Here is a 15,238-nt window from a genome sequence, read left to right on the forward strand (position 1 = left end):
TGTCAGATTTTTGTGAGGTTAGATATTTTTCTTATATTAAAGTTACTGTTTGGGGAGCTAATTAACACCTGTAATAGGCTAACCCCCCCCCCCCGTTATCTGAATTCAGGCGTCAAATGACAACATTTGCCTCTTGATGTATTTCAGCTGCTTTGTGCTGGAGTCTCCCTTGGAGACTTCTTTGTTCAAAAATGGCTATTTTTAAGGTTAGCAGCAGAGAGTATCCTGCAAGATTGAACTGTTCTCTTAGTGGCTTCTGAATATTGCCCTTTCTGGTGTCAGATTTGTATTCGTTTATTCTTTTGCCTAGAGAATTGCCTGTCTTGGCTTATGTAGAACACAGAAGGGCATTGCTGACAGATGGTAACATCTATTACGTTGGATGATGAACAGGTGAATGAATCTCTTATGTTGTGACTGAGTTTATTACGTCCTGTAACAGTGTTGGCTCTGTAGAGATGGGGCAGAGTTGGCATCTGTGTTCATTGCAGCATCTGGTCCTTGTATGGCCTGTTGTTGGTGGTACATAACCATTTTGATTTAGGGGAGTCTCTGTAAGCAAGGATTGGCCTACCACCCAAGGCCTGTAAGAGGGAAGTATCATTGTTCAAGATGAGCTGTAGATCAATGATGATAGCGGGGAGTTAGTAGGTGGCAACAAAGTGTGTTTGTCAGTTTCTCATCAAGATCTGTTCCGTAGTAGATTATTCTTGAGTACTAGCCTGCCTCTCTTGACCTGTTATTCATTTCACTGGGTGGATATTGTAGTCAGAGAAATGCCTGATGAAAATCTACGCATCTTGAGTCTCCGTCCATCCAAATGTGTTTGCATTGCAGTGCTTGGTTGTAGAAAGTGGTGTTGTTGTTTTTTGGAGTGTTCTCAGTTGAAACTCAAAGCACATCAGTATGTGAAGCAATCAGTACGTTTATGACATAAAATAATGCTTATATGTCCATTATTGCACAATAGTATCCAGGAAGTGGACCTGCTGTGTGGATTGGTCTAGAGGTCCTGGGAGAATTTCTCAAGTGCTTCCTGCTCATGGGTTCAGATGATAATGTATCTCAGGCAGAGGGGAGATTTTGGAGGCAAGAGCTAAGAACATTGTTCTAAGTCAGCCATGAAAACATTGGCACATGGAACTATGCAAACACCAATTACAGCGCTATTGATCTTTCCAAACTGGAAGTAATTGAGAGTAAATACAGAGTGGTAGAGGTTGGTAACTAGATGTGTAGTGTGTATCGCCAGGGATGATATTTCTGGTAGCTTGTAGTCCATGTTAGTTGACTATACAGGTTTAAAGGGCCTCCACATCCATGATAGCTAAAATTTTATTCTCTGGGTGATCTTGAGAGGTTAGGCTGAGAGAGAGAGAGTTATTTGCTGAAGGTCACTCACTGATTTTCATGAGCAAGGGGAATTTGGGAAGTTTTGGCTTCCATGTAAGGACCATACCCAACACTGCTGTTCTGCTTGTGCAACAGATCTTCACTTGCACAGTGGGATCCTCTCCTTCTTTTTGTAACCCCCTTGTGCACCCTCAGAATGTTTTACAGAGGGTGGAGAAGAGATGTTGATGATAAATGGAGGAGGAGAGGAGAGGAGGGGGTAGTCCCATTGTGTGCGTGGCTGTCTGCTCCAGTAGTAGTAGTCGTAGTAATTTATTTATACATACATACATACATGCATACATACAAACACATACATACATACATACATACATACATACATACATACATACCCATCTGGCTGGGTTTCCCCAGCCACCCTGGGTGGCTTCCAACAAAATACATTAAAACATCAGTCATTAAAAACTTCCCTAAAGAGGTGTTGGCTATATTTCAGAGTCCTCTATCCAGTGAATCTCACGGACTCTCTATATCAGAATATGGGCATGAGATATAACTGTATGGCTGTACTCCATGCTTCTTCCTTGACAACCTTTTATTTCCCCCCAGCTCAGTTAGAAATCTAGCTACAGTTAGATTTCACTTTTGAAACAATAATGCAAACACCTGGGGGCCAGATGTGTGCTTTTGTCACATCCTTAGAACAAGCCTTAAGCAAGCAAGAAACCTAATTTATTTTCTCCTCAATGCACTGCATTTAATATTCTAACTATAATGAGAATATGTCAATTACCCTGTGGTGTACCACAAAGTTTAATTATATCACCCTTGCTATTTAACATCTAGATGGAATTCTGGGTAGTATCATCAGTTTATTAATGACACCAAACTCAACCTTCTCTTCTGATCTGGGGGCTGAGTGGGGTTCTAAATCAGCAAAATAGGTGAAAGTGAATCAATTGGAGATGAATCCAAGGCAAATGTGATAGTAGTTTATGCTATTTGAAACTCAGATAAGGGAAGACCATTTAAAAAACAGACCATTTAAAAAACAAAACAGAACTTTCTCCCCTTTCCTGTTGCAAGATGGGGGGGGGGGAGAGAGATTTGTATAACCAGATTATGTGACAAGCTCAAGGTAAGCAGACTTTCTTCCTAATAGATACTGCTTGAATTTGATGAAAAATGGCCCTGTCTATTGGACATTCCACATATTACTTTTTTACATCTAAGAATATAATGTTTGAATGTGACAAAATGCATATTTTCAATACACATGTATCATGAAGAGGCACTTGTGAGGAGCTGTGATTGGCTTCAGCCCCATTCTGAGGTTTCACTCGCTAGCAAAAACAGATCTGAAATTGTATGTAAGAGAATAGCTGGCACATGACACAAATTTTAAGCAAGCAAGATATTTATTATATGATAGCTGCAATGATCCTGTTTGTGTGAGTTTGTGGTGCCCTGTAAGACAAAAGGTATCATGACATCAGTGTAGCTTTTTGTGTTGGGTGAAGCAAACCCGAACTGCAAAATTTGAGAATATTTAGTCACCTTTCCAGCTTTTTGCTTGGGAAGAAAGGTAATTTGTAACTGTTGCTGGTAGCAGTTTTGCTCATTTGTATTCACCGCGTTAAAACCACAGGCTCTGTTTGCTCAGGACTCCCACAGATTTCAGTTTATTCGAGCATTCTGTTATTTCAACAGAAATGGTGTCAGTTTAACAGTTGGGAGCACCAGTTTTTTCAGCAGTCAGAGCCAAAGACTTGCAAAGGTGGCAAGTCTCCGTGGCAGTTAATCTAGTTTTAGAGAAGAGTGTGTGTCCTTAGGTTAAGAAACAACATCATCTGGAAGTTGGCCCAGATGTATGGAATGTATGTGCACTCAGAATACACACGGTTTCCACCACCACAATCAAGAAATAAAGCTGTTAATTTTTCTACCCTGTCCTCTGAAAATATGGCAAAGGCATTGCTTAAACAAAGTAGCTTCTGTGCTAGCAAGCTAGAGGCACAAAACAAAATTCCTTAGAATGGTAAAAAGAAAACGGCCCTTGTGGCTTCTATCAGAGAAACTGCATCAGTTCCCATCAGTGTTTCTTAATTAGTTTTCTTACCCCCTGCTGCAAGTGAAGGTCTGGAAGTTACATTTCTGTCAGGGCAAAGATGTGAAGCCCTTGATCTCTGTTCTTCTTCCACCTTTCCCAACGCTTGGTATGACTGATTGATCACCTAACACAGGTCCTTGCTACCTTCTCTGTTGAAGGAGATGAGCCCCTACCCAGCACGACTCCAAGTGGGAGTTAATTTCCATGGCTCAGCTATGCTTGAAAATATATAGCATCTATTGTCTTACTTTTCACTTATTCAGTTGCCCACCAGTATATTGTATTTACTTACTTATTTCTTTATTTACATACATACGTCTTTCTAGGCTACTTTTCCATTCAAAGATTTCAAAGCAGAAAGCAGATTTAAAAAAAACCATCACTATAAAACACTTAAAACATAAAATAAAATACAGGAAGCAGTGAAACATATTGAATAAACCATCAGGAAAAGCCAACAATGCAAAGCCAGGACAGTGACTACATTGAAGATCAATAGTCTAGCAAATTATGGCTTGACAATTTGCCAGGGGCATATGAATCTATAGGGCAGGAGGAGACAAAGTGGTATTCTCCAGATGTTGGGAGTACAACTTCTTGCCTACCCTGACTATTGGCCACGCTGTCTTGGGCTGATGAGAGTTGCATTCCCTCTGGGGGACACCCCATTGGTTGCCCCTGCTTGGGCACCCTAACTCTCCTTGCCACTCCCACTGTTTATTCTGTTCAGCTTCCTAGCGGTATGTTGGAAGCCCAACGGGTTGAAGCTGCAGCAATAGCCTCCTGGCAGCAGCACGGCTGCAACTCATCTGAAGGAGGAAGCAGTTGCATAGCGTGAGTTGCTGGTGCCTGGGTGCAAGTGTTGTGCCCCTGGTGGATGGGGCAGCTGGGGTGGCACTGCACGTGGAGGGAAGGGTGAGTCAGCTCAAACTCATCGGCCGGCCCAGGGGCAGGGCATGGGCGGGCGTCACTTTGCTTGGTTGCTCCCTGCTCAGAATTTTGTGCCCGGGGCCACCACCCCTCTGCCCCCCCATGCTATGCCATTAGGAGGAAGGGGAGAAGCAAGGTGGAGGCAAGGTGGTGAGGTCAGGGCTGTCTGGGTGCACCGGTGGGAGCAGCAGATTGGCTCTGCTGGTGCCAGCGTGCAACCCTGACCTCATCACCCCTTTGCCTCTCCCCCTCCCACTTTGGTTGAGTGACAGCTGTGCTGCTGCTGGGAGGCTATTGCTGCAGCTTAGACCTGTTGGGTGAACTGCTCCATGGTTCAGCCCAGCATATTGTTAGTATACTGCAGTCACAGTGGCAAGGAGAGTTAGGGTGGTCTACAATGTAGACTCTACATACTGAAAGAATGCCTAAAATTACAGTGGCCATTTGTACTATGTCACAGAGGTCGGTCCTCTCTCTGGAGGGTTATCAGGGGACAGCCCTGTATTTGAAGGACTGCCTGTTTCGAGTCTGGCTTAAAGGTCAGGAAGCATAAGAAGAAATTTCAGGGAGCCTTTCAAGTGCCCATCAATGTTTAACACCTGGACGGCAAACTGTGCAGGCAATGTTCATTTGGTCACATTCTTCCCCACTGTGAAATGCATTGATTTCTATTAAATTATAGTAATTCTAAATTTGCATCTCTAGATTATCAGATGCAGATATTATATACATGTGTTTTATCCCCCCCTTTCATAGATGCTTTTCTTAATTTTAGTTACTGTAAAAGAGGACACCCTACCTAAAACCCCTGGCAGCTCTCCATTTTACTATATGCTGGGCAAAATGAATGGAAAAGGGCTTCAGTCTCATTCAGTGATAAGACGCAGCAGGTGGATGACACAAGCAAATGGGGTAAGGAAAAGAAGAAGAAGGCAGCAGTAGGTCTGGCATGTTTCACATATCCTAGCTGTATGGACAATATATAGCTCACCACCTGCTTAACCCTTTTTAACTTAGACATTTGCGGTACAATTGTTTTTGCGACTCCTATTCATTCTGGAATTCCTTCTTTTTCTTATGGTTCTAGCTTATACTCATGATTCTGAGCTTATGTTGCACTGAATGGTTAAATTCACTTTCAGTCGCTTCCTTCTCAACTTTTTGTTTGAAACTGAATCAAATCTCCTTTTGTTTGAAAGAAGCATATGGTTATAACCTTGAATAATTATCTCGGTATTGAGCTCCTCTCCCCAGCTGGCACTTTGGAAATGGATGCCAAAATGCCGTGGACTTTTCAAGTCGACATGAAGTCTCACAAGCAGACCTATTTCTGTTACATTTCCTGCTGAGTTTTAAAGCCTAAGAAGCTCAAATAGTGTGCATAACTTAGCATCCTCCTGTTGCGTATGCTATGGAACCCAAACTGTACATAGCTTGAAGTCCTTATGCCTGTTTTATACACACCTGTGGGACTAATAACTTGCTGCTCATTAAGCCCACCAACATGCCCCCTGGAACTCATACAGAAAGTGTACTGATGCCAAAACATAGCAGTTATGCTATTCCAGCAATCTGTTTCTGGAGCTTTGATGCACATAATAGTGATCTAACTTCCTCCATACCGTCTGTAATATATGATGCCCATTCCAGTTTCAGTAACTTTTCCTGGCATGATCTCTTAACATTTCTGCCAAGGATAAAGTTTGAGTTTTCTTATACACTAATTTTTCCGCTTCTGTCCACTCCCAGAAGCCATGTTTTCAGGAGACCCTTGTATGCTATCCCATTCTGATTAATGTTCACCGTATCTCATTTGTAGCCTGAGTTTTGTTTCTTTGAAAACTGTTTTGTATCAGTAATGGTCAGGCTAACTTGAAGCTGGTTTTGTAATGTTCATGAAGGGAACTCTTGTTTCCTCAACAAGACGCAGATCACTCATTACATTTTGAAAACTTCAAATAGAGGGTACAGGAAACTCCCCATTTCTGTGAGTTCAAGGCATGCACAACTGCACATGCTTGAATCACCGTGAACCCGGAAGTGGCACCAAAAGGGGACAAAACAGCCCTAAAAGAGCGGAAAACAGCAAAAATGGTGCAAAAACAGTGTCTAGCAATCCCATGAGCCTTTGCAAGTACAATCCTAGGAGCTCTTGCACAGACCTTTAAGGCCTGTGGAGATTTGGACTTTGAGCAAGGAAGTTTGGAGGGAGTGATTGTGGTGTTTGCAGGTTTATTCAATGGTGTTCCCAATATACGCCATTTCACTTAAATGCCCAGTGCCTCAGAACGTAACCACCACGTAAATGGGGAGTTTGACAACTGGTGATCCAGATCATGGGATCGCTTTAGATACATTTATGAAGCTGGGCCTATACTCTCCCTGCTGTTCTCTTCCTGAAGGGTGGTTTTTCATATGACTTCACTGCTTATCTTTATATCTTTCAAGAGTGACAGGAAACTTACGTAACTTAAGCCCATGATTAGTGAAATGAGGGACTGAGAAGACCTATATGCACATATTGCGTTGGAAATGTGTGTGGAGGTCTGTCAGGCTCCTTGACTGTATCTGGGGCAGCTGCTATCCACTGCTGGTGGTGCCAACTATAACTGCATTGTCAGGGTGCATTAGATGTAATGCACCTGCCTGGCTTGGTGTTGCAGAATGTAAGGCTCCTTGTACCCTCTGGAGGTCATCTACCAAGATATGTGCTGCTAGATGACATCTGAGAAGGAAATGAAGTTCGTTTCAATATTGATACACAGCTAAGGTTGCTAGTGCACAGCCCTTGCCGAAACTGCTACAGTTTGTAGATGCTGGGCATACTTCAGAAAAAGCTTTCCTTTCCTAAGATTTATTTATAATAGTGTCTGGGATCTTTCATGCTGAACCGTGTTTGGAGATGAATATAAGATGTACCTACTCCCAAGTGAAGCCCTTTGCCAGAGAGTGGTTAAGTTTCAAAGAACAACACTGGGCCTGTTGTATTCAGGAGCTGAAGCAGGAGAACTGGCAGAGGTTTGACAGCCCTGACCAATCAAGCAGGTAGAAAACAAATTATACAGAAGGCAGGGTCTTAGTCTTACTGCAATGCTAGGCAACCTCCTTGGGGTGCTGTGGAGAAAAGCTCAGAGCTCCTCTGTGTCTTTCTGAGCATGTGTATGAATGGACTGAAAACACGATGTACCTCTTATTTATATTGGGAACCAGCAGTGGCTGGTGCACACTGGAACTGGTAGGGCGGAACCCTTATCTGTACTGTGTACCAAGGATGTTAAGGAATGTAGTTCCATTAGTGAGGAAAGAGCTGATTCCCGAGATGCTGAATCTGGTGATTTCCTTATCAGTGTTACTGGACAGATTAGGTATGTAACTCTGAAGTACTAGTAATAGTAATAAGAAAGCGTAGTTGTTTATCTGTTTTACATCTGCTGAGAAGGCATTTCAAAGGTTGGGTGCCACTATCGAAAAGAGCCTCTTCCCGGTTCCCTGTAACTTCACTTCTCACAGTGAGGGAACCACCAGAAGGCCCTCAGAGCTGGACCTCCACATCTGGGCTGAATGATGGGAGTGGATATGCTCTTTCAGGCAGTGCAAGTAGATAAATGGGTACTGGTGAGGTGGGAAGGTAACCGGCATTTCCATCCCATTGTGCCAGAAGCGGTTTAGTCCTGCTGGCCACATGACCTGGAAAGCTGTCTGTGGACAAACGCCGGCTCCCTCGGCCTGAAGCAAGATGAGTGCCACACTCCATAGTCGCCTTTGACTGGACTTGACTGTCAAGGGGTCCTTTACCTTTACCTTTACAGGGTATATTATCAGTTCTGCATCAATACAGATGTTTCAGATCCTTGTGCCTATGCATGAATGAGCTTGTTCACCTGTGCTATATAGTTTTATTGGAGGCTACCCGTAGGTTGGACTGTGATATTTCTTTGAAGCGATACATGATGGTGTTCAACAGTAGGCTGCTGAGGCATTTTCTGAACTGAATTAGCCAGCCTGTGACTTGATGTGTTTAAGTCCCCACCAGTGCTTCCCCCATCATTTCCTAGGGATGCCCCTCTTGGGCATCTGTTGATAGAACTTCACTTCAGCCACTTTGCATAAAGAGGTATCATGATTTATTAATCAATTAATCACAGCATGCTGAGTAGCTGTTCATGGTATTTAAACAGTGAAAATAAAAATGGTTTAGCATATAATAGAGATGTAGTGTAATTAATACAGCCTCCCAACAGTGAATCCTCCTTTCCCCCTCCTTCCTAAGACCCGCCGCACATTTTCCTCTCAGCAAACAAGCATTAGCATTGTGGAATCTGTTTGCTTTGGCTGTTGGTTCAGGTTCCTGTCTCTTCTTTCCTCTAAGAAAATCATATTTATCAAAAATATAGAGGTTTCCTGGGAGAACTACAGGAAGTGACCACCACTGTCATGCCTTATTCAGAAGTTTACAGAAGCATCTCTCTGGTTGTTGTTGAAAACACAATACTGCACTGGATTGGTTGTGGTCTCATTCAACAAACAAGCTGATATTCTTAAAAGACAAACATTTTCTTAAGTGTCTTAAAGCAACAGCCAAAAGGCTTAAGCTCTTCTTGAGATGGTGTAGAGATACGTAGCTTTCATGGAAATGTGATAGCAACCTTCCCCAACCTTGTGCCTTCTGCATTTTTTGGACTAAAACACCCATCAGCCCCAGCCAGCACTTGACTATAGATTGTTTGAAACAAGCCAATTTCAAACTATGTTTAGTGAAGCTGACTTCTTTCAATAAACCATCATTAAGATGAGCCACATACTAGCTCCATCACTGCCTCTGGGTCTAGGAGTCTTCAGAACCTCAGCAGGTCTTTTGTACTCATAGCTCTTCATGGTGGAGAACATACTCAAAACGTTCCATTGCCCACTTTCATCATAGGACTCCACTCTGTTTTGTTTTATATGCACAGAGTTCTCTGCTGAGGCAGCCCAAATTCTTTTGGTAGCTCTCCTCTTTTCCTTCCATCTCCTCGTGTTGTAGATCTCTCTCTCCTTGGTCTCTAATCCATCTTTGACCTCTTGTCTGCACTTCTCCTCAGTTGCTCCTGCCCACCCCCTCCGTCTCCTGCCTACTGAGACCCAGAGAGAATGCTCTTAGATGCTGCAAACACTTTAGCTTTCAACCCTCAACTGTTTTGTCAGCTTAGCTGCTGAGTCATCAGAGAATGCAAGCATTTGTCAGAATCCTTTCACATCACAGTTTAGGGTTTTGGTGTAATGCTAAACTGTGATTTACTGACTCCAGAAACCTAAGCTTCTGCTCTCCTCACTGACAAGATGGAGGAGGGACGGGGTGGGAAGAAGCATGTGAGCCCAAGGTTCACCTAGTCTCATTGTTATCACACTAAACTATGGGTAAGCATGATGTCAGAATGCAGCCTTTGTCTCACTATATCGTGTCTTGATTTGTACTTGTACTGGTAGTTCTTGCATTCCTGCTCTGTTTGTCACATATTTATCTGGTAGAGTTAATTGTGTGTGCAGGACCCTGTGTGATGGGGTTCATTGTGTGAAGTATACAAGGTTTCATGTATGCAAAATCCTACTGTAGAGCAGGTGGTAGACTAGATATTTTAAAGGCTAAGATTTGGGTCTCCTTTAGGATGGTCACTCACATAGCTTCCATAAAGAAAAATAGGCCATGAGATGGAAGCCAGTTTTTTGTTTGTTTTTTGGCTAGTCTGGCTAGACTGCCCTATCCAAGGGCAGTCTGGATTATCTAGTATTGCCAGCAATACAGTGGTACCACGGGTTAAGAACTTAATTCGTTCTGGTGGTCCGTTCTTAACCTGAAACTTTTCTTAACCTGAGGTACCACTTTAGCTACTGGGGCCTCCTGCTGCCGCCTCTCAATTTCTGTTCTCATGCTGAAGCAAAGTTCTTAACCCGAGGTACTATTTCTGGGTTAGCAGAGTCTGTAACCTGAAGTGTCTGTAACCTGAGGTACCACTGTACTTGATTATTTTGGTGGTAGAAAATGGATTTCTTAAAAAGGTAAATAATGGATAATTTTATTGATTGATTGATTGATTGATTGATTGATATACTACCCTTCTTTCTGAAGAAGCCCGTTAAGTTTGCACTATATAATGAAATTCAATATTAAAAGACTTAATGGGCAGCATTGTATGCTTGGTTTGATCAGTGGATACAACTAATGATCAAAGTACCTCTCCAGTTGTTGTTGGAAGCCAGCCAACTTGACCAATGGTTAGGGATGATATGAACTGAAGCCCAATAACATCTGGAGGACCTCCGGTTCCCAATCCCTGCTCAGAATAAATAATTTCTTTTTTGTGTGTGAAGTTGAAGTAATCTTATGGGTAATTTTAGCGCAGTTTGAAAATGTAAATGGGAAAGATCTTCATGAGTCAACTCCCAAATGAACGTCTCAGTGGTATTCAAAAATACGACTGCTAATTAAGATCCGGCAGAAGCATGGGGATTTTTATATCCTAATTCTTTTTCACTTGTTAATAAAATGAATTAATAACAACCAGTGGTAGAATTTGGATTTAATTTTTTTCCTATCATCCAATTTTAATTGTCTACTTCTCTCCTCATTCTCTCTTATTGTTAGGACCCGGCTTTCTCTTCTGCAATTCACGACAAGCTGCAGGTGCCCAACACCACCCGGAAGGCATGGAATGAAAGAGACAACCGGTGCGACGTGTGTGCCACTCACTTGAACCAGCTGAAGCAGGAAGCGATTCAGATGGTGCTGACCCTCGAACAGGCTGCCAACACTGAACATTGCGATGCTTCTCCTGGCTCCCCTCCTCCTCTCCCCAACATCCCCACCTTGGTGGGCTCGCGACATATGGGCAGCCTGCAGCCCAGGGACTGGGCCTACATGTCTGCTCCTTATGCTACATCCAATTATGCTGGCTTTCTGCCTAACAAACTCAGCGGGAAACAGAACAACATAGGGATCGTTAATGGGATAGAGAAGAAAAATGGTTCCTTGGGACATCAGGCAAAGGTCAGTGTACAGATGGCCACCAGCCCCAGCAATGGTAACATCCTGAATTCTGTGGCTATCCAGGCTCATCAGTACCTAGACGGCACCTGGTCCTTGTCGAGAACAAATGGCGTTACTCTGTATCCCTATCAAGTAAGTAGTGTTAGAAAGGACACTCCCCCCAAATAATATCTCTAGAATACTTTGTGGATTTGAGTAATACATATTAAGAAGTTGTATCAACACAATCATATTATTGAACAAGCCGTAATTTACCTCATTTGTAAAAACAGGAAGTCAGCCCCCTCCTCCCCAATCTCTCATAACATACAGCCGTATTTCTACAGCCTTTATCTCTGATAACCATCCTGTGGTTCAGAAAATTAACACTGCAAATCATGCCAAAGGACCATGTGCTTCAACAGGCCTACTTGTCCTGAAAAAGCCAGAACAGGGTATTGCTTTATGGCTGGAAGGTTAATAAACATGGACTGTTGAGACTCATTAATAATAGTATAGAAGTCGAAAGTTCAGAGCCACTCTTCCGTATTAGAAATCCCGTTTGTAGCAGTAGTAATAATGAAGAGAAATCCTGGTTGTAATAATTATGGTGATGCAAATTGGAGGAACATGATTGTAGAAAAAGGCTCGTGTAAATAATAATCAGAGTAGGGGTTTCCAAGATGAATACCCTTGCATTTGCATGGTTGATAATGAAATATAATCCTGCATGAGATACGTCGGCAATTTTATTGTGAGAAGATTCGTGAGCTGCTGATGTCTTATTGGCGTTAAAAAAAAAAGATGGGTCACACTGTTCAAAATATCTGCAGAATCCATTAATTAGTGTCTAGATATGTTTGTTATGTATCTTTTGGAGAGTATGGTATAATTATAGGATCTATTACGTTGGGAAGGGAATGAAATTGCTGAAGCTATAAAGTAGATGTATTAATATAATGTAATAGTTAAACAGCCTCACCCTAAAGGTGTTCAGTGGTACAAAGTGCCAGGTAAATATGGATAGGTTTTCAGGCTTGCATGGTGGTATGCTTACCCCCTCCCCTCGGGCAGAACTCTTGACAGGAAGAAATGTAACATCCCTGCCATAGAAAGCTGTAGTTGTGAAATTTCAGCATGCCATGAAGCTGTTAAAAGCATGTTAGGAACTAAGCTGCCCCCAAAGGTGTTGATCCTATGCACATGTAATCATTTTTTGTTCACTTTTTCTCCGTTCAAATGGTAACAGTGTGTCTGGGTAACTTTCAAGTGCCATAGCGTAACACTGGGGAACCTTAACTATCCCCTCCCTGGCCATAGTCAACAACAGGACCTTTCCCCCTAATGATAATTGCTGTGGTGGTAGGGATTTTTGTGGAGATCATGGCTGACCGTCCTAATTAACCCCCCTCTCAGTATTAGCTTCCCCCACAAAAAAGAATGCTGATGTGCATTTAACAAAACATCACTAAGCCTAACCTGAGGCTTTTGTACCATTGTTGTTTGTTGTTTGTTGTTTGTTGTTGTTGTTGTTGTTACTGTTACTACTATTATGCCACCCTGAATCCAAAGATCACAGGGCAATTTACAGTATAAAACCACAAAATACATTTGCTATACAAAATCATGCTACAGGCTACATGTGAGAAATGCTGAGCTAACGGGACCAGGAATAAAAAATAATCTCATTGGATAAAGAGCATTGCAGTTCCAGGAGTGGGTTCATTGCCCTCTGCATCATCGTTTGTCAGGCTGATGCCCAGGAACAAGAGCTGTAGCCCTGGCTAGACTTAATGGCTCCCCGACGTGGGCATCTCCCCTTTGTAAATTAGCTTTCAGTTAGATAGTCTAGACAGCCTGCCAGAAATGGTTGACTGCTTTGAAGCCTGATCTTATTTTTCCTTCTGATTCTCTGCCTCTCAGATAAGAGGAAACCTTGGCATCATAATGGGATGCTGAACTTGGAGGCAGGCTTGCATATTGAGAAGGACACTTCTTGTCAGCAAGATGCAAAGGGTGTAGTTCAAGTTCATGGCAAATAGTTCCCAGCTGCCTATTTTTGAAGTGGCCCCAGTGGATGTGCCATTAGCAGCAGCTTCATCTGTATCAGTTAGCAGGTGATAAAATTCTGGTCCAGCCATTTGGCACCGTGTATGGCAGTATGTGTGAAGAGGAAAGGATTAGCTGGGTAAACCCAGCCAGATAGGTGGGGTAGAAATAATAAATTATTATTATTATTATTATTATTATTATTATTATTATTATTATTATTAAATGTTGGACAGCTGTCCCGCTCTGGTCTGCAGTTGTTGGACTGTTGTTGTTGTTTAGTCATTTAGTCGTGTCCGACTCTTCGTGACCCCATGGACCAGAGCACGCCAGGCACTCCTGAATTGAACGCCTGCGAAGAGCCAGACTCTGGAGACGAGCAGGAGTGGGTTAGCCTGGCCCCCCTTCATCAAGAGTTCCCAGACACGGAAAGCTCACAGACAGAGGGAGGGGAGGAGATAGATGGTATTGAGGGGGTTGCTATGCAAGAAGGAGAAAGGCAACATTTACAGGCTTCTTCTTTTGATAGTGTGGTGGGGGAGTTAACCCACCTTCTCTCCAAACTAGAAGAGCTGAAAGGGTTAAAATGCAATGGAAGTACAGGAGAGGAAGGACTGGACTCTGGCATCCTTTGTGCTGTGAAAGGGGCGGAGACTCAGAGTGACCAACATGTAGCAATGGCAGCAGGCTCGGAGCCGCTCTCTGGATGTAAATTGTAAATAAACATACATAAAACCTCCAGAGACTCATTAATTCTTATCAGAGATTGCTTGCCTGCCTGAGATCATTACATCACCACAAACGCAAGAGAATTTGGCACAACTTGTTGTTGTTGTTTAATCGTTTAGTCGTGTCCGACTCTTCGTGACCCCATAGACCAGAGCACGCCAGGCACTCCTGTCTTCCACTGCCTCCTGCAGTTTGGTCAAACTCATGCTGGTAACTTCAAGAACACTATCCAACCATCTCGTCCTCTGTCGTCCCCTTCTCCTTGTGCCCTCAATCTTTCCCAACATCAGGGTCTTTTCCAGGGAGTCTTCTCTTCTCATGAGGTGGCCAAAGTATTGGAGTCTCAGCTTCACGATCTGTCCTTCCAGTGAGCACTCAGGGCTGATTTCCTTAAGAATGGAGAGGTTTGATCTTCTTGCAGTCCATGGGACTCTCAAGAGTCTCCTCCAGCACCAAACCTTGATCATTAGCTGAAAGTTGTTAGACTACAATTTCATTCACCTCTGACCCATTGGCCATGCCAGCTGGGTCTGATGTTTTCTTAGTTAGAGTGTGTTGATGATAGCATCAGGTTGCAGGTTCAATCCCCATATGGGACAGCTGCATATAGGGAGTTGGGCAAGATGATCCTTAGGGTCCCTTCTAACTCTATAATTCTATGATAGTCAAAAAGTCTTGGGGCACCATTTTGATTTGCCCTGCTCTAAATGTCTATCAGCGTACTCACAGTCGGGACCCCTGCTTCATGCAGGGTTCTCAGTTATATAGAAGACAAATGTGGTATGCAGGCACATCTATACACTTTCTCGTTGCACCTGTGACAGGGGTGTCACTATTTTTCAGCTTTAGTTATTTATCTGTAACTTGGATATAATTGTAATCAAATATGATCAAGAAGACAAAGATGCTAAAAGAATTTGCAGTTTCAGGATTCAGTGCATATAAATTAAAAACTTTATTCACTTTTATGTATTTGTCACTGAATTTACTGACAACCGTTTGTGCTAGAAAAACAAGGATCCTTTATATTGTCTCTTTAATATTCATTTAATGAAATACACATA

The 15,238-nt window shown here is 42.8% G+C and overlaps 1 protein-coding gene across 4 annotated transcripts in view; it reads left to right on the forward strand.

Moving 5' to 3' along the window:
• The window catches only part of KIF26B (kinesin family member 26B), a 283,873-nt gene that overhangs the window by 76,436 nt on the left and 192,199 nt on the right, over positions 1–15,238 (forward strand). For 3 of the 4 annotated variants that reach the window (XM_081857638.1, XM_081857641.1, XM_081857640.1), the window contains one exon: positions 11,016–11,549. In XM_081857638.1, the coding sequence (XP_081713764.1) occupies positions 11,016–11,549 (534 nt within the window). The remainder of the gene's footprint in view (positions 1–11,015; positions 11,550–15,238) is intronic. The other variant, XM_081857639.1, reaches the window with a different exon arrangement.

Source organism: Podarcis erhardii, assembly GCF_964252035.2.
Source record: "Podarcis erhardii genome assembly, chromosome: 3".
NCBI lineage: Eukaryota > Metazoa > Chordata > Lepidosauria > Squamata > Lacertidae > Podarcis > Podarcis erhardii.